This window comes from Rana temporaria, chromosome 10 (genome assembly GCF_905171775.1).
Source record: "Rana temporaria chromosome 10, aRanTem1.1, whole genome shotgun sequence".
NCBI classification, from domain to species: domain Eukaryota; kingdom Metazoa; phylum Chordata; class Amphibia; order Anura; family Ranidae; genus Rana; species Rana temporaria.
In genome coordinates, this window is record NC_053498.1 from 44,849,580 (window position 1) to 44,870,362 (window position 20,783).

The 20,783-nt window shown below is 45.6% G+C and overlaps 1 protein-coding gene across 3 annotated transcripts in view; it reads left to right on the plus strand.

Moving 5' to 3' along the window:
- The window catches only part of LOC120916549 (polynucleotide kinase 3'-phosphatase), a 777,425-nt gene that overhangs the window by 270,312 nt on the left and 486,330 nt on the right, over positions 1-20,783 (plus strand). For all 3 annotated transcript variants that reach the window (XM_040327595.1, XM_040327596.1, XM_040327594.1), the window contains exon 5: positions 3,259-3,338. In XM_040327595.1, the coding sequence (XP_040183529.1) occupies positions 3,259-3,338 (80 nt within the window). The remainder of the gene's footprint in view (positions 1-3,258; positions 3,339-20,783) is intronic.

Below are 20,783 nucleotides of genomic sequence, written 5' to 3' on the forward strand. Positions count from 1 at the left end.
TGCTCACCTTTTTCTCTGGGACTCACTAGAATGTGATACAAATAGGGCAACCTACTTGTTATAGTGATTTCAACACACCAATAGTACAATCATTCACATTTTTATGCTTGTTGGTTTTTTGTTTGAATTATCTATTGCGCAGCTTGTTTTTTCTACATCTTTATGTGCAATGAGATGGGGTGGCTTCCATGGACGTATTCGGTTTCCAGGGTCCTGCTGTTTTTACAGAGTGGAGTGGATCAGAAACTTGCCTTAAGCACCGTTAAGGGGCAGATTTCAGCCTTGGCTGTGTTCTTTCAACGGCCTTTGGCGGCCAATTCTATGGTGGGTACCTTTGTACAGGGGGTTCGTCATGTGCTTCTCCCTATTAAACCGCCTCTTCCTCCATGGGATTTGAATCTGGTGCTCTCGGTTCTTCAGGAACCTCCCTTTGAAAACATCAGATTCCTCTCTTGACACCATCTCAGAAGGTGGTCTTTTTTGTGGCCATTACATCTGTCAGATGTGTTTCTGAATTGGCGGCCTTGCCTTGCAGGTCGCCATACTTGGTCCTCCATAAGGATAAGGCGGTGTTGCCCCCGCAGCCTCCGAAGGTGGTTTTGGCTTTTCACCTTACCGAGGACATTGTTCTTCCATTCTTGTGACCTCGGCCGGCGCATCCTCGGCCGGAGGTTGCGCTACATACTTTAGACGTGGTACGTGCTTTGAGGGTGTACCTGTCTGCTACTGCTCTGTTTCGGAGGTCTGACTCACTTTTTGTGTTGGTTTCTGGTCCACAAAAGGGCCTGATGGTCTCGTCTGCCACCATTTCTCGGTGGATCAGGCAGACCGTCATACAGGTCTATGCTCTTAAGTGGAGGGCTCCCCCCCTTTCCGGTCATGGCACATTCAACCAGGGCAATTGGTGCTTCCTGGGCTTTCCGACATCAAGCGTCTGTCTCACAGGTGTGTAAGGCGGCGACTTGGTCGCCCGTTCACACTTTTTCCAAGTTTTACAAGGTTGATGTAAGTGCATCTTTAGATGCTTCCTTCGGCCGCAAGGTTTTGCAGGCGGCTGTTTAAAGTTGCACCTCCGCCGTTGAGGAGCTCTGCTTGTTTGGAGTGAAGTTGTTTGTTTTTACTGATACTGTTCCCACCCCTCGTTTTTTTACACTGCTTGGGGACGTCCCATATGTCAAGACTTGTGAAGGCTGTATCCGTCCATGGAAGATAAGAGAAAATAGGATCTTTTGTACTCACCGTAAAAATCCTTTTCTCTGTCGTCCATGGGCGGACACAGCACCCACCCCTCCTTTTTTAGGTTTGTACTGCTTGTTACGAACTGAGGCTGCATGCTGCAGGGAGGAGGGTTACGTCTGGAGGGACCGCCCCCTGGGCGGGGCTGTTCAACTCTGTTAAAGTAACATGTATTTAAATATGTAACATGTATTTAAATATCTAACATGTTCTGCCTAGTCCTCTCCTATAAACAGGAACATAACCCATATGTCAAGACTTGTGTCCATCCATGGACGACAGAGAAAGGGACTTTACGGTGAGTACAACAAATCCTATTTTTAGTCTCATCTGACCAGAGCACCTTCCTCCATACATTTTGGGAGCCTCCCAGATTCCTTTTGGCAAACTCAAAACATGCCATTTTTGTTTTTTTGCTGAAAGTAATGGCTTTCTTCTGACCACTCTGCCATAAAGCCCAACTCTATGGAGCGTATGGCTTATTGTCGTCATATGTACAGAAACTCCAGTCTCTGCTGTGGAACTCTGCGGCACCTCCTGGGTTACCTTAGGTCTCTGTGCTGTCTCTCTTGATTTAATGCCCTTCTTTCCCGGTCCATGAGTTTTGCTGTGCGGCCATCTCTTGGCAGGTTTGCTGTTGTGCCATGTTCTTTCCATTTGGTTATGATAGATTTGATGGTGCTCCCTAGGGATCATCAAAGATTTGTTTATTTTATTTTTTTTACCCTAAACCGATTTTTTTATTTTGGTTTGACCTAGTAGGGATGTATTATGCCTTCTCATTATTTAACAAAATTGTCCCTTGTTTGAAGAGGCACTTTAAATGGCATAACATGTGCACTATATGTATGTATGTGGGAAAAAGCCCCTCTGTGAGAAAGTCCTAGTCTGCAAACAAATGTTCAGAAGTATAGGTACCATTAGGCCCTAAAAGTAGAATAGTTCAAAATAGTGGTGCACTGAAATAAAAATTCCAGTGCCAAAACCGAAAATTTAGGATGCACTTAGCCAAAACCGAAACTAAAATTGACAGTTAAAAAAAAAAAGATATTTTTTTTTATAATTGTATTAGATTCGACTTTTTAATTTAATATGGATATGAAGTTATTGTTGGACATTATCGGCACCTTTTTGAAGCAGTGTTAAAAATCCTGCTTGCTGCATATTTGGTCAGCTCCTCCCCATTGAAATGCATTAAAAACGCAGCAAAATCGCATTAAAAATGCATGTGTTGTGTATTTGATGCATTTTTAGAATCCTGTGACCTATGAAAAATAAACCATAAGCACGGTAAAATCGCAGCAAAATCGTGGGTTTTTTCAGCAGCCATTGTTTGCTTCTTTTTAGCTTTTGGCCAGTATTTATTTCGTCAACTAAAATGACTAAAACATTTTAGTTGACTAAAATACGACTAAAACGAAAACAATTGAGAGGACTAAAATACAACTAAAATGGCATTAGTCAAGAGTAAAATGGGGCTAAAACTAAATTGAAATTTGACTTCAAAATTAATACTGGTCTGTAGTGCATGTGTTCATACCTCAAGACCATAAAATAACATGAGATTTTTCACTCCAGTAGTAGGAGTTTGGAAATTGTAGAGAAATGTTCACTAATGCATTACAATTAAATTACACCCATTCGATTTTAGACGACTAAAATGATTTTTAGTAGACTAAAATGTACTGGAGATTTAGTCAACTAAATACGACTAAAACAATTGCAGAAGACTAAAATGGGACTAAAACTAAAATGCCATTTTAGTCCTAAGACTAAAACTAAATCGAAATTTGCTGCCAAAATTAACACTGCTTTCGGCACAATGCTGAAAACATTATTTTCGCTCGTTAAATTTTTGGCAGCCGAAATTCCAGTGCATCACTATTTTAAAATGAAATCCCAATGTTTTTCTGTTTTTACTAAAAGAGCAAAACAAAGCATCCCGGTCCTCTGTCAGCATTTGAAGCAGGTTCTGCACACAGAGAAACAAAGGAGTTTTTGTTAATCATCTTTCATTTGCAGATTGCTGGATTTGACATCGATGGAACAATTATCACAACAAAGTCAGGAAAAGTCTTCCCAACTAATGCTGATGATTGGAGGTAATATAATTCATTGTATCATAATATTTCACACTTAAAGCTCGGATCTGGGCCATTTTTATCAATGATAAAATGGGCTTTCAGCCAGTGAAAAAAAAAACTTGGGCTGCAATACTGACCATTTAATTTGGAGCTGCCCATGCAGTACATCTGAATAAGGATTTTTGCACTCTATAAAATACTGTTTTCTAAGTTCATTGACGGATACAGCTCTCACACCTCAATTTGTCTGTGTTGAAGTTTGTTCTGTTTGTACTGCTTTTGTTCAAAATCTTGCATCCCTAGGGCGCATACGCAGTGCTTCGAGGATAGTCGCCTGAGCCAAGAGCTCCGCTCAGACCTGTGCAGCGGCACCCCGTAGCAGCTCACACAGCGAACGTACAACCCTCAAATTCTACAGGCAGACTCCCTATTGTCCTGGGAACACCCCCCCCCCCCCCCATTAATTGAAACTTCAATTAAGAAGGACTCCAGACTGCAATTTGAGTCTGTAGATATGGACAAAAATCCAAGATGGCCGCCGCTATACAGAATACAGCCTCCAGCGCGCTCTGCCTCAGAGTAAACGCAAGTATTCTCCTCAGACATTAACCTTTACCTAAGGGTTTCAGACAGGCCACCCACAGGTACTCACACCTCCACCAGCATACACTGAGCTCCTCACTGGTTACATAATATCTGACTTTGCCCTCATCCACTCAGGGCACAATTATACAGCTCGGACTGGCTCAGTCCCTTCAGAGGCTCTGTCCAGTGAACAGGCATTTCTAATGGCGGACCCATTTCAAAAGTTCTCAAAACTCATAGACAGGGGTCTAGCGCAGACAGCAGCTAAAATTAATTGTATATATAAGTATTATGCGCTGAATACTAACTTAGATAATGCAAAAATCGTGCTTATAAGTGATTCAAAACTCTAATAACCAAATAATTAAATAAATAAATTATATAAGGCAAATAGATCCAAACAATTAGTCCAATTGCATAGATATGCACCAGTGGTTCTCCTAGGAACGACACCCAGATCAGTGTGATGATTAAAGGATGTGTAATGTGATCACAGACAATGTGCTCCTGCTTCACAAGTAGAACGCCTCTTCCACATTAAACACAGCTCATGGAAAACAAGAGAGAGAGATTCTCATAGCGCAACTAAGTATAAACACAATACAAAAGGAGATAGATGGTCTCTAGCAATGGCACACTCACGAATCCACCGATTAAAAACCGCATGTAACAACAGTACACCGATCCTCCATTAAGCCGCTCAGCTTATATCATATAAGCTGAGCGGCTTAATGGAGGATCGGTGTACTGTTACATGCGGTTTTTAATCGGTGGATTCGTGAGTGTGCCATTGCTAGAGACCATCTATCTCCTTTTGTATTGTGTTTATACTTAGTTGCGCTATGAGAATCTCTCTCTCTTGTTTTCCATGAGCTGTGTTTAATGTGGAAGAGGCGTTCTACTTGTGAAGCAGGAGCACATTGTCTGTGATCACATTACACATCCTTTAATCATCACACTGATCTGGGTGTCGTTCCTAGGAGAACCACTGGTGCATATCTATGCAATTGGACTAATTGTTTGGATCTATTTGCCTTATATCATTTATTTATTTAATTATTTATTAGAGTTTTGAATCGCTTATAAGCACGATTTTTGCATTATCTAAGTTGGTATTCAGCGCATAATACTTGTATATACAATTGCACTATTTGTTTGACCTACATCACATTTTATTGCTGCGTTTATTATTTGGTAATTTTTTTAATGTTCTAAATTTTGGATATTTAATTAGCGCTGTAGTACTATTTTTCATTAGCTAAAATTAATTGGGACCTAAAAGCTGACTTTCAAAACCTGGGAACGAGAATTAACACAATAGAACACAAATTGGAAGAAACAGTGGCTGTATCGAATCAAAATGCAAAATGTGAAACACTTGTACACTGTTCAGGAACAACTAGATTTGGCCATCTCCAGAATTGATGACCTGGAGAACAGATCTCATAGGTATATTTTAGGATCAGGGGACTACCTGAATCTGTTCTGGACATACCATCAGCAGTCCAGGAAATGATCAGAACTATGCTAAGGAATACCCCCCAGCACCGCCTACAACTGGATAGAGCCCACAGAAGCTCTGGGACCTCCTAGAAAAGATGGAAAACCCAGAGATGTTCTTGCCAAACCCCATTTTTATTCTGTGAAAGAAGAGGTCATGAAACAGGTCAGATCTGCTCCCCAAATCTGCCAAGGCCAGCTTTCCGCAGCTCTTTCCCCCTCCACGATTCAAGGCAGGAGGGCACTGAAGCCATTATTGCTGATCCTAACACAGAAAGAAATAAAATACAGATGGGCCTTTCCATTTGCAGTCAAGTTTTCTGACACAGGGTGATCCTATTCCTTTTCCAGCCTCCAGGAAGGGGAAAGACTACTGCTACAACTAAAATTCATCTCACAAGATGAAGAGATGGACACCGCTATAGCCAATACCAGCTCGGCCAAAAGACCCAACCCAACGAGCCCACAAAATAAAATTAAAATTAAAGGACAACGGCCCAACCTGATTGAGGACTTTCTCCCCACTCTTTTTCCTTGCCTCTCATTCGGACCTAGAGTCCGTACACAGATTTATCTGTGACAATTGTTAGGGGTTTCTCCCCTTCTACGTTCTTTTTACTCCCTTTGCCTGTTCTACAGTTGTTCACAATTCCATGGACTCACTATTTTTAGTTTACCAGTTCCAATTATACTCTTATGTTCAACAACAGTATATAATAGGGCTGCGCATCTTCACCGGTCTCACGATTCGATGCGATTACGATTATCAAGTCCACGATTCGATTTGATTCCACGATGCATCACGATTGCAGCGCAAGTGCGCATGGCTCTCCTCCCAAAATACTAAAGGAGATGATCAGAGACTGCAGACATGCTACAGGAGATGATCAGAGACTGCAGACATGCTACAGGAGATGATCAGAGACTGCAGACATGCTACAGGAGATGATCAGAGACTGCAGACATAGTACAGGAGATGGTCAGAGACTGCAGACATAGTACAGGAGATGGTCAGAGACTGCAGACATAGTACAGGAGATGGTCAGAGACTGCACGGTAACACGGTAGTGTATTTAAAAGTCCAAGTCCTCGCTGTACTGATATTTTTATTGAGGGTTCACCATATACAGTACAGCCCCCCAATATCACACAACTCAGCCCAACCAATATCGTACAATACAGTCCCCATAACAGCATAGCCCCGTCACAGTACAGCCCTCAAGTATACAGCCCCATAACACAGAACAGCCCCCCCCAAATATTCAGTCCCACCCCCATAACACAGTACAGCCCCCAATAACAGCACAGCTCCCATATTACACACAGCCCGCCCCACCCCAATATTATTCAGCACTGCCCCATAACACAGTACAGCCCCCAATATCACAAAGCACAGGCCCCCCCAATAACGACAGTGTCCCATATACAGTACAGCTCCCCAATATCACACAACTCAGTCCCCATAACACAGCCCCCCAATATACAACACAGCACCCCAATATCACACAAATCAGCCCCCCCACCCCATAACACAGTACAGCCCCCAATATCACACAACACAACCCCCTCAATTTTACACAACACAGCCCCCCCAATATTCAGCACCACCCATAACACAGTACAGTCCCCCCAAATCACAACGCAGCCCCCCCATGTCATACAATACATTCCCACATAACACAGCCCCCCAATACATCACACAGTAAGTCTCCTATATCTTCCCCCCATCCCATGTATGCAGAGAAGATAGTGAGGAGCCCGGTGTGGGGACGGGGGGGTGGATACGCGCGGTCTCACCTGGCTGGCTTTGTGGAATTGTTTCCTCAGCCCGGCCACCGACATGCTGTCCTCGGTGTGTGATGGGGGAGGGGAGTCCAGTGTCCGCCCGGCGATCTGACAGAACAGCGAGGAGCGGGAGACATCTCGGAAAAGTCCCACCCCCTGGGTGTGATTGGCGAAACCAAAATCTCCCGCCCTCTGTGTACAATCGTGGCAAGCTCGGCTGAGCGCGGAGGGCCGATCTGGAGCTCAAGGAGGAGCTTAAACTGATTAAACTGAACGAGTGAACGGAGCGCTCTCCCGGGAGGGGCGGGGACAGGGGCGGGGCTCAAACATCGATTAATATGGTCGCATGCATCAGTGCTGCATCGGGGACACCTGAATCGCGATGCAGCGATTTATATTTGACACCCCTAGTATATAATGGTGGTAGATATCCATGATCTCCTGGAAAGACTTGACTCTCTGAGGGTTGTGACACCACTTAATTGCATAAGATTAACTCTCTGTGCTACTGTCATTGATTATGTTTGTTGTGGGCTCCCTGTGCGGGGGTGGTCCACATGTGCCGCCACCTACTCCTTGAAAACCCTCGGTTCTGTGAGGACTAGGTTGTCTGAACCCCATGGGTCAGACTCCTATTGTTTTTGTGTCCAGGTTTCGGTGGGTGTCTCTCCTTAACCCTGGTTTTACATGTTAGGAGACTTTCCTCTTACCTTTTTTCTCTCTTTTCTCTTCCTGCTCTATTCCCCTGTCATATTTCTACCTGTCTAACCTTCCCATCTGTTACAGAAATCCAAGTTCTCAGATAAACAATGGACACCATCCACTGCACTTACCTTTTGGGTGAGGCCCTTGAAACGTTTTTGGTCAGAAGACTACCACGTGTGTGTAAGGACTTTGTTTAAGAGTACACCTTTTAATGATCTCCATGGCTGATAACACACTGACCCTCCTTTAACCACTCCCTAGTTTTTCTAATATGTTGCCCACCTAAAAAAAAAGACCATCCATACTAGCCCCATCTGTCCCAATCCTGCACACTCTGGGACAGCTTCAGAAATCACTGGACCCTTGTATCCACAGGATGGCCCCTTGCACACCTATTTAATAATCCGGACTTCCCTCCAGGCTTGGATATAAAAACATTCCAATGGTGGGTGGACAAGGGACTATACCGTATAGGATATTTCTTTAGCTCTGGGAAACCCATAACACTTAATTATTGAGTCAAAAAGCTGAAACTCCCGGAATCTGAAAGATCCCGCTTTGATCTAATTTCAAAATTCCTACACCAAATTTGGAAGGATAAACTTCTTCCACCCCAATTCACGAAATATGAGATATGGTGTGAACAAGCCATGGAGAAAAAGGGAGGCATCTCCGTGATTTACTTGTGCCTCACTCACACCACCGCAAAATCTTCCTATATGGAAGCCTGGGAAACCGACCTCCAATGCAGCTGGTATTTAGAAACCTGGCATACTGCCTGCTCAAAGTCCTTCAGGGGAATTCTTAATGTTTCCCTGATGGAAGCTAATATTAAGGTTCTAACCAGGTGGTATTTAACCCCCACTAAACTTGCGGCCATATGTCCAACTGCGGATCCAACTTGTTTTAGAGGCTGTCAACTCTTGGGGGTCAATGGTTCATATCTGGTGGGGATCCCCTAGGATCCGTCCCTTCTGGAACAAAGTCTTTAACATGATATTCAAGGTGACTGGTTGTCAGGTTCCCAGGTCCTTTCCTGTAGCTCTTCTAACTACCCTTATACCTCTCTTATCGAGGTACACACAAAAATGAATCCACTTCATACTTGCAGCATTTTCTTCCAAGCTAATGCTTGGAAGAAACCTAAGCCCTTCCTATCCGAAGTTAGAAGAAAAATATCTTGGATAATGGCCCAAAAAAAATTAGCCATCATCTTATCTGACACAACCCTACAGTTTGAAAGAATCTGGGATGCCTGGGCTAAATGTGTAGGAATCTCCATTTCTTAAGGTGTCCCTCCAGCTTTCACCCCTCACAGCATTTGGTTAAACACGTATCCCCCTTCTCATCTTTATTCCTTTTTTCTCTTATTTATTTTCCCCCTCACCTTCCAGGACCGCTACTTGAGAGATGATTGGCTCTGCCCTCTACAGGAAACACAAATTGGATACAATTTAAAAGGCCTCTCCCTTTCCTCTGACCCTCAGTTGTTTTGTGTTTCCAGACCCCCCCCAGGAGCACCGACACGTTTTTGTTTTTTCCTAGGTCTGGTAACTGTGATTGGCGCACCCCTCTTCTCTGGCATCATCCAGTACTGGTTGTGGCCAAGTCCTGGGTGTATTAGTCCCTGTAATTTCTGCCAGAAGGGTTCCCTATTTTGGAGGAACTTATCTGGAGAAAGTGGTGGCAACTTCCTTCAGGTTTTTCCCCAGCTCTGCCTGGTGGAAGCCTTGACCTCCTCTGCTTCACCGAGGTGTACCAAAATGGCGTCGGAGGACTTCCGGTGACGTGGCAAGATGGCACTAGAAGTCATGTGACGCACTGAGGACAGGCTGGAGAACCCGTTCGGATTAAACCAGCGGCAGCCTCCGGGTCCCATACTGCCCCCAAGGTAAGCCCTTGTCTGTGATTATACAGCAGAGGACCTTTTTTTTTGTATGGACCTTCTTTTCTTATGGTTCTTGTTTCTGCTTAGGACGGACCAGTGGAAAAAAATGTGAAAACTGTAGGGCCAGGCTGTCTGGATATTAACTATTTTGTAAGGATTGTATTCCATCTAGGGCTAGTTCAGAGACTACCTCTTTGAAAGAGTTAACGTCTTCTATTAAGGAGGTTGTAGCCTCCTTCTGGTCTTTTAATGACAGGGCAGCAGGACTGGGGCCTTCTTCATCTGGTCCCATAACTCAAGAGCCTTCAGCCTCAGTTAGACCCCTTCCTCGGTTAAGGTCCGAGACCATTGGTTTGCACTATGCCTCTGATCTGGAAGAAGGGGAGAACCTAAGCTCTTCATCTGATGGGGATTCCGCATCAGAGGAGGAGGCGGATAGCTCGAAGTATCTTTTTCCAGCGGAGGATATTGACAAACTTTTAAAGTCAATATATACCTCGGAACAGATTTAGATTCCACAGCAAATCCAATCTGTACAGGATAAAATGTATATGGGTCCTCAGGGGTGGAAATCAAGAACATTCCTGGTACATCAGTCACTTAAGGCAAATGGACAGGAAGGCCGACTCCTTGCTGCATAAGGCCTGGGATGCTTTAGCTTTATCCTTGGGTCCAGCTGTAGCATCCAGCTGTGTGGCTAGGAATTTGGACGTATGGGTTCAGCGTCTGGATGATCTTCTTTCATCTGACACCCTCAAAGAGGAAATTAGAGAGTCTCTCCCACTCATTGCCAAATCAGTGGACTTTTTGGCTGATGCACCTGCAGTCTGAGAAAACTGCAGCTAGGTCTTCTGCTCTCATTAATTCAGCCAGGCGAGCGATCTGGTTTAAATCTTGGGAGGGGGACCTTGCATCCAAGAACAAACTCTGCGGCATTCCCTTTGAAGGCAAGCTCTTATTCGGTTCCTCCTTGGTGGAGGTCCTAGCTCGTTCCTTTGAGAATAGTAAAAGGTTCCCTTCTTAAAGGAATATGCCACAGAATAAGAAGCCTTTTTTTGCAGTTTCCAGAACAAGGTTAATTTTAAAACCAACAGGCGAAGAAAGTGTTTTTTTAGCAAAGATAAGCAAAAGAAGGGGACTCTTTGCTCCTTCAGCCCCTTCCAAAAATCCCCAGTGACGCTAGGATAGGGGTAGGGGGAAGGTTGTCCCATTTTGTCAAAGAATGGGCAGAAATTTCTGCCAATTCCTTTATTCTTCAGACATTGGAAAGGGGTTGCAGGTTGGAATTCAAGAGTCCCCCCCCCCCCAGAGATTTTTTCTTACTCATCTGCCGAGAGACCAATAGAGACGGCAAGCCACGTTGAATCTAGTTTACGTGTGGGAAACAGAGGGGGTCATATCTCCTGTTCCGGAAAAAAAAAAATTCCGGGGATTTTATTCCCACGTCTTTTTGGTTCAAAAAGCCTCCGGCGGCTTCCGTATGGTCATCAATTTAAGCATCCTGAACAAATATATTCTCTACAGACGTTTCCGGATGGAAAACCTTTATTCTGTAAGGAATCTATTGTGGCCAGAGGTCTTCATGGTTACCCTGGATCTTCAGGACGCTTATCTTAATTTTCCAATCTGCCAGAGCCACCGAAGGTTCCTCAGATTTTCGATTCTCATGGACAACGGGCCGAGTCATTGACAGCTCAATGACCTTCATTTCAGTCTCTCAGCAGCACCCAGAATTTTTCCAAATTCGTAGCCGAAGTCATGCCCTTTTTTCCGATACAAAGTGTATCGATCGTCCCATATCTGGACAATTTTCTGATCTTTGCCTGAGACAGAGTCCCTTATCCGGGATCTGCAGTTGGTCTTGCGGACCTTTCAGAATCTGGGGTGGAAAGTCAACCAACAGAAGTCTTGTCTGGTGCCCTCCCAGTTCATACCTTTTCTGGGTTATCTAATAGACTCTGTTGCTCAGAAGATTTTTTTTCCCCGAGGAGAAAATTTTGAAACTTCTTCTCTCTGTGCAGGCCTTCAAATTGCTCCCACAGACCTCTCTTCGGCGGATCATGCAGTTATTAGGATTAATGACTGCAGCCATCCCAGGGGTGCCTTGGGCCCAATTACACTCCAGACCCCTTCAGGCGTTTCTCTTGCGCCATTGGGATCGCAGGAAGGATTCTCTAGCTCAGCTGGTGCAGCTGCCAAGAGGATTTTCTCAATCTCTCCTGGTGGGAGCAGCGGCAACACCTGCAGGGAGGAAAGAACTGGGCTCAACATGCTCCAGTAAAAGTTACTACAGACACCAGTCTGGGGCTGGGGTGCACACTCTCAGGGCTGGCAGGCCCAGGGAGAGGAGGCAGGAGGCTCTTCAAATTTTAGGGAACTACTAGCTGTAAGGAAAGCTCTCTTGACTCTGCAAGAAAGGGTCTGTTCAAGAGACCTATTGGTTTTCTCAGACAATGCCACTATGCTGGCGTACCTGAACAAGCAATGGGGCACTCGTTCGGAGTCACTTCTAACGCTGTCACATCAGATTCTGTCCTGGACAGAAATCCATGTCGCCTCAATCAGGGCAGTCCACATCAGGGGTTTTAGAGAATACGCTGGTGGACTATGAGCATAGTGAGCGTCAGTTCCAGCTGTTGGAGCTACATCAAGGCACGTTCCGGGAGATTTTGCTAAGATGTCTTCCTGCAATGGATCTTTTTGCCTTCAGTCTCAATAGAAAACTGCCGGCGTTTTTTCTCACTGGAGAGAGAGATGGGGTCCTTGGACGGATACTCTCTCCTTCCTGTGGGATTTTCGATCTGGCGAGATCAGGGAGCCCGGTAAGAAATGCAGTTGGTGGCAACTGGTTCCCGACACACAGTGAGAGGTACTGATGTGCCTCTTGCTGTGTGATATCAAAAACCAGAAGCAACAAGGATTCTGTCACTTGTCACTGTTTCAGTTCCTTGTTTACCTGGCCGTTACTGTCCAGGGAAGCAGCTAAGACCGATCTGTGACTGATCAGCTGCATTGGAGGCCAGAGGAGGGGTCTGATGGACGCCAGATCTGTATGTAAAGATAACCTGTCACAGCTCATGTTCATGATGATGATGTTTATCCCTTGTGATAGCAATAAAGATGATAAAAAAAATTAAGTGACAGTGTACATTAAAACACTTTAAAAGTTAAAGCACCCCTGTCCTCCACCCTGCTCGCGTACCAGTGCGAACGCATGTGCCAGTAAACCCATATGTAAGCGGCAATTGCACCACACTTGTGTGGTATCGCCACGAGCATCAGAGTTGGAGCAATAATTCTAGCTCCAGACCTTCTGTGTAACCGTAAACTTGGTAACTTGTAAATTCTTTTAAAGTGTCGCCTATGAGGTTTTTTTAAGTAGTGTAGATTGGCACCACTCCACAGGCGGATGCAATTTTAAAGCTTGACATGTTTGGCATCTATTTACTTGGGGTAACTTTTATCTTTTTGAAAAAAAAAATGATATTCTATTGTGCTTTTGTGCATTAAAATGCTTTAACCACTTGCCTACTGGGCACTTTTACCCCTTCCTACCCAGGCCAATTTGTAGCTTTCAGTGCGGTCGTATTTTGAATGACAATTGAAAGGCCATGCAACACTGTACCCAAGCAACATGTTTATACATTTTTTTTCACCCAAATAAAGCTTTATTTTGGTGGTATTCGATCACCGCTGTTTTTTTTGCTAAATAAACAAATAAAGCCAGAAAATATTGGGATGGAAAAAACTTGGGCACTTATAGGCCGCACTGATGGGCACTAGTAGGTGGCACTTATAGCGAACACTGATGCGAGGCACTGATTGGCAGGACTGTTGGGACTGCAATAATAATCAATGCCCAGATTATCAGTGTACATGTCCATTTTACACAAGTGCCGGTTATCGGCTCTCTTCTCATGCTGTCAGCATGAGGAAAGGAGTGCCGATAACCAGCTTCTGTTTACATCCATGATCAGCTGGGATTGGACACAGCTGATCACGTGGTAAATTGGCTCTGTACCCCAATCCGTGATCAGCAGTATCGCAGAGCGCGCCACTAGCAGCGGGCGCGATCACAGGACCCCATCATATGACCGCGTCCTAGAACCAGCCAGCCGCACTGTGGACGTCATTTGGCTATAGCACGTTCAGCATCTTTTTTATGCATCACAGGACACAGAGCTGCATAGTAATAACTATGTGGGTATATAGGCCATAAAAAATGGGGTGATACTGCGCTGTCTGTTTACAATAAATGTGAACAATTTACAATAATGCTGCAACTTAAAATGTGAGACACATATAAAAAATAGACCTATATAAAAAACGAGCTGCGCAGCTTGTTTTTTATATATGGGTATGTAGGCCACCTTCAGGTTGTAGACACTGGCACACCCAAGACAGAAGTCCGCTCCCCTATAAAACCCCTCCTATACTGGGAGTACCCCAGTTTTTTTTATTAACCGTGACAAACACCTTAGACACTGGTGAAGGAAATGCTTTGATGAGCTCCGCTGGAAGATCCTTCAGGATCACGCAAGCTTTGCAACCGGATCCATCCAAAGTGTCATTAAGGCCAAGGTGGATGGTACCTGGGCCTCGAGGAAAGAAGAAAAAGGTTTTGCCTGTAATGTTCCTCTTAGGAGAGCTGAACCCAGGAAACCAGTGCTTTGGTTATATATCAATACCAAAGATTCTTGTCTGGCTGGGTGCAATACAGGTTCAGGGCAGTGGAAGTTTTGAAAGGACCCTGGTCCCTGAAGGTCAGTGATATAGCCCACCGTGATGGGTGAAGGTTGGATCTGACTGATTTTTCAGCAGAATCCTGCTGTGGGAGTTCACTTATGGATTTTTTTTTTTTAGTAAGGTGTCATGCCTATTTATCTTATCGTCCATAGACAGACACAGCCTTCAAGTCTTGACAAGTGGGTTATGTTCCTGTTCATAGGAGAGGACTAGGCAGAACATGTTGGATATTAAAATACATGTTACTTTAACAGAGTTGAACAGCCCCGCCCAGGGGGAGGTCCCTCCTGACATAACCCACCTCCCTGCAGCATGCAACCTCAGTTTCTTTCTGCCTAGCAAAGGAGAAGGATGTATGGCTCCCTTTTGGGCCCAGCGCCCTGAGGAAAATTTTGTTTATTTTATTTTTCTCTTGGAAGAATCTTCTATCAACTGTCGGCTGAGAGACAGGCTGGATATATAGATCCTTGTAGTTTCCTCAGTCCGGCCAGCGAACGTGAGCACACCTTTGCAGAGAGGCTGGGTCTGCCACGACATACCCCATGACTCCTGGGGTGGCCGGTGAGCTTCTGCTCCGAGGTCCACATATGACTGGGCTCTGGTATTGTCTCCCTCACAGTGGACCGGGCCGACGGCTACCTCCAACATGGTTGTATGCCTGTCAGGAATATGTCAGTGGGTCCTTGCGTGGACGGAGAAGTACAGTCCCTCCCGCTTAGGCGGATTGGTATGGCTGAGCATTCCTGGCATTCGGATGTCCTCCTATCCTCCCTTCCCTGCTCCTTTTCCCTCTGCTGCATTACTATTGCTGCTGTCGGGTGGGGCGCCTCACCAGGGGACTGTGGTGTCTGGCCTGCGCTTCTGTTGCTGTTTTTTTTTTTTTTTTTACAAAACTGAGCTTTTTCAGCCCTAATGGGCATTCTCTATTTAAATGTTGCGTTTCGCCGCCATTTTTCAGGTGGTTTTCAGGTTCTATTGAATATGCCATTGGCGGCCATTTTGTTGTGGCCACGCTATGGCGCAGCTTACTAGTGTCCTGCTTAATCTGAGGCATCCGGCAGCCATTTTGGAAGTGATCTTGGCCTCTAGTGCTGGTTTCTACGGCACGCAGCACAGGTCTCCTCACATTTACCTCAGTTTTTATTTCTCCACACACGCTGTGTACTGAAGGCGGGCAGCGGCGCTGTACAGTCTCCTGTGGTGGCGAGTCCCCTGGGTATCCCCCCGGTCAGCGCAGCAGGAGGGTGTTTTTTTTATTGAAGTCTGAATAGGGCCCTGTGAGTTGTCTGTAATGGAAGTCAGTATCTGGTTCTTCTTCCCCCAAACGTGGCAGCTAGTGCTCCTGCACCTGCGGTTCCCATTGACACTTTGTCTGCAGTCTTGGAAACAATTGTTGCCAGGGTGGAAGTGGCGTGAGGGGGGTAGAAAGCGCCCCTTCCCCCCGCTATCCCCTGGGGAATGCTGCCGCTCAGTTCCCTGGTTTTGTTTTATCTGAAGATGTGGACCAGGACCTTCCTTGTGACAAGGCACTTGTCAGTGCGCTTATCGATGCTGTAAGGGACTCACTTAAGCTGGATAGTGCGGCTGAGGCTTCCGCTGAGGGCTCTGTCTTTTTTGAAACTCGGACAAATCGGACCGCTCTGTGAAGGTTTTTCCTCATGTGCCCTTCTTTGACAAATTAATTGATGCAGAATGGGAAAAGCCGTAGAAGGCCTTTGTAGTCCCTCACCGCCTGGTGGTTCGGTACCCCTTTGAGGAGAGCCTCTTTAAAAATTGGGCTTCTCCGGTGGTGGACCCTCCGGTTGCCCGGTTAAATAAGGTGACCACTCTCCCTATAGAAGGGACCCCTGCTTTTAAGGATCAGACTGATAGGAGGTCCGAAGCACTGACCCGCTCCATGTTTACCATACTGGGGTCTGCCCTGCGGCCTATTGTGGCCACTACCCTGGTGTCTCAGACACTCGTTGAATGGGCAAAAATTTTGCACCAGACTGTGGAGGAGCACCAACTTCCTCCCGAGGTTATTAGGCTAGCGGACCAGCTGGTCCAGGGCCTTGTCTATGTCTGTGATGCTTCGCTGGATGCAGCACCCTTGATATCCAGGGCTTCTGTTTCGGCGGTGGGTTTTGCGCCACCTCCTCTGGTTGAAATGCTGGTCTGCTGACCAAGCCTCTAAAAAAGCCCTGGTGGATTTACCCTTCAAGGGGGGCAGGCTTTTTGGGTCCTCGCTGGACGACATTATCAAAGATGTCACTGGAGGAAGAGCACTCTCCTTGCTCAGTCCACCAAGGGGGAAGGAGCCCCGCCGTAAGCCGGGTCCTTCTTTTCTTACGCAGAAGCAGTATTTTCGTCAGTCAGGGCCCGCAGGTAAACCCTCCCAGACCGACGAGAGCTCTGCTGGGGGACAGAAATGTCCCTGGGTGCGTATGTCGAACAAACCGGCGTCCAAACCCGCCACTGCATGATTTCTTGCCCCCGCCCGACTCATGGGTGGGGGGATGGCTTTGCAGGTTCACGACTCGGTGGACCTCCCTGCTCTCCGACCAATGGGTCTGCGAGGTGGTCTCTTCGGGGGATAGGAAAGAAACTATCTTGTACCCCGAACAGATTCTTTCCCTCAAGTCTCCTTCTCCTCCCGGCTTGTTGGGCTGCCCTGTTTGGGGCAGTACAGGACTTGCTAAGTTGCGGGGTAATTTTACCTGTTCCACAGGAAGAGAGGTTTCAGGGATTTTATTCAAATCTATTTGTGGTCCCAAAGGATGATGGGGTCTGTCCAATCCTGGACCTCAAATCTCTAAATGCCTTTGTGAAGGTAAGGAAATTCCGCATGGAATCCATTCGTTCGGTGGTAGCTGCGCTCCACTCGGGGGACTTTCTGGCTTCCTTGGACATCAAGGGTGCATACTTGCATGTCCCAATTTGCGAAAGTCACCAGAGGTTTCTGCGCTTTGCGATAGGGGAAGACCACTATCAGTTTGTGGCCCTTCCTTTTGGACTAGCGTCGGCACCAAGAGTTTTCACCAAGATGCAGCGAGGCATTACCATTGTGGGCTACTTAGACTATCTTCTTCTGAGAGCAGCATCTGGCTCGGAATTAGAGGTGGATGTGTCTATAGCCAGCCAGAACCTCCAAGAATTTGGTTGGGTGTTAAAAATTCAGAAGTCGGTCCTGGTTTCGACTCAGCGATTGGAGTATCTGGGGTTGATTCTGGACTCCTCGGAAGCGAGGGTCTTTCTACCCCTGGAGAAATTGCAGACCCTTCATTCTGCAGTGAGAGTGTTGGCATCCTGCAAATGTTCATCTCTCCGTTTTTGCATGATAGTACTGGGATTAGTACAAAACTAGTGGCACGTCGTGCCCATAGCATCGGGGATATTCTGATCAAGTCTGAGTTTGTGACGGAACCAAATACTACCTGGCTCTCTAATTATCCACGGTCCTTGGGAATGTTCCCATGTAACAGATGTCAGATCTGCCCTTATGTTGATCGTACAGCCACATTTAAAGATGCCCATGGACAGGGCTCTTTCGAGATCAGAGATCTGATCAACTGTTCAACTACTCGGGTGATCTACCTAATTACCTGCCCATGTCCTAAAATATATATAGGTAAAACCAAATGTCCCCTCAAAGTTTGCATTGGTGAACATTTAAGAGAAATTAACGAGAAACTAAAAAATCCAGAAAAACCACTTGCAAAACATTTTGCAGAATGCCACAACAGAAGCTCCAAGGGAATGACCGTAAAGGGGATTTATGCCCTCAAGCTACCCAATAGGCGAGGTGACTTCGATCAGATACTCCAGCAGAAAGAAAAATGGTGGGTATACCGTCTTAAGTCCCTCGTTCCTATTGGTTTAAACACAGAATTGAACCTACAAATTTTCTTGAACCCCTAGATGTGTCTTAATGAATTGTGAATTATACACATCCCAATCTGGTTCCAACTACTCTCACTGTCATTCACTATAGGTCATGTACCTTATAATCCATGTCACTTGCCACTGTCTATCGGCATATTCTGTTATCCTACCTCCTATTAGGTAAAAATGCTAAAATAAATGCACCCTTCCTTTAACCATAACCTTCCCCTTTCCCCTCCCTCTCTCACTCTTCCTGACTTCATTTTCCTCCTTCCATCTCATTTGGGAATTAAAATAAAATATATACTGTATTTATCGGCATATACCGCACACTTTTTTGCCCTGAAAATCAGGGCAAAATCATGAGTGCGCGGTATACGCCGATACCCGCTTTCCCGCGCCGAGTTTTGAATACTGCGCCGACATATACCGAGCGCAGTACACTCGGGTATAGTCGGGCAGTCTCGGCAACTTCCGCGCTCACGTCCTGGACGTACAGGACGTCGGCGCGGGTAGCTGAGCATTGCCGACAATACATGAGTGTCAGAGCGCAGTACACTCGTGTATTGTCGGCAATGCTCAGCTACCCGCGTCGACGTCCTGTACGTCCAGGACGTGAGCACGGAAGTTGCCGAGACTGCCCGACTATACCCGAGTGTACTGCGCTCGGTATATGTCGGCGCAGTATTCAAAACTCGGCGCGGGAAACGAGCGAGGACGCCGTAGAAGGCCGCCGGACCCACCGCGCAAGACCCCAAAACTGTAAGTACAAAAAAAACTTTTTTTCCACAGGATTCGGGATCACTTTAGGGGTGCGCGGTATACGCGGGAGCGCGTTATACCGCGATAAATACGATACAATGATTTGGATTAATGATTAATTTCATCATTAGAAGAAAGTTAAAATTTAAAACTATGTTCGTCTACTGTTAATAAAAACAACGCCCCTTTCCCCCCCCCCTCGTCCCCCCCCTCTTTTCTTATGAAATTATACGCATAAGAACAATATTTGTACAATCCGGATATACTTTAAGAGGAAAATCACAAGAAAGTACTACCATGACCGTTGCAACCTCCGTTGTTCCATACGCGAGTACAGCGTTAGTTCATTATCGCATTGGTGACAGCAACAGCTGATGTCTGTGAATAAAAGCACCCATCAGCTGATGCAAAATCACGTCTGAGAAGAAGCTACGCCATTGGGTACGGCGAAACGCTTCGACGTCACCATCCGACGCTTGTCACGTGACTCTTCCGGCGTGTAAGTGAGACAGACACGGAGGCGCCGTATTCGGCCGCACAAACCATGCCCGCTATCCGGACATAGAAAAATTCCACTACACAGGAAAACCTGCACGAATGGGACGCTGCTGAGGGGTGAGCATTCACAACACCATCGGAATTGGCTCCCTAAATTCCCGACCATCGCACAGTGTTGATGCCGCTATCATCCAAAAGGTCTGTACTTTGATATCATGCTACTAATGAAACATAACCCTGACTTGGATGAATTATACTGTTTCAAGGAAACGTACAGACGGCTCACTGTGCTGAACTTCGTATTGTCCTGTATTAACATCACAATCGAATGACGGTCACGTCTGTGTACCATAAGATACTCACAGCAACTACAGCTACCACCATGCAGTGCTAAGCAGTTTTGTCATTCAGCAATCAACCCGTCCATATACAAGGACGATTGGAAAACATTGACTAGGTCTATACTAAAAATATGCAGTATACTCCTAATTTTTCCTGTCTATATAATAATTTGAAGGACTGAACCTTGACTGCCTCTACCTATTACCACCAGGTGTTACCTGCCTATCATCAACGGACAACATGGAATAAAAACGACTATTTCCATATTACCAACTAATTAATTAATGAATCAAATCCACAATTATTTTCTCCACATCGTACCGTGTTGAACCCCATTGCTGCAGCAGGAATTCTCTACTGTACTCTATCCTCCCCTTCTCTCTCACACCCACAGGGCTCAGTCACCAGTGATTGCACTTATTGGCCAATCTAGTCTGGATGTCAGGTGACATATTCCTATCCCTGACTATATTCCACACTACTACTTTTCCTATTTAGTACCCCATCTTTATTGATTGCCATAGTGCTGACAACTGATGACCGATTTCCCTAAGTCCGGACAGTGTTGTGAATTTATATTGTCTATTGTATGTCCCGTATGTTGTATATGTTTATGGTAGGATACCCATCATTCGATACCATTTTTTAATAAACTGTAATGTGTTTTTGCATCAATCCTTTTGATACTATATTTAAAATATTTTTTTGCTACTATAATAAATGAGTTTGTATTCAAAAGGATCTAGATCATTACTGTGTGGCCAATAGTAACCCCTATTTTCTTTTTG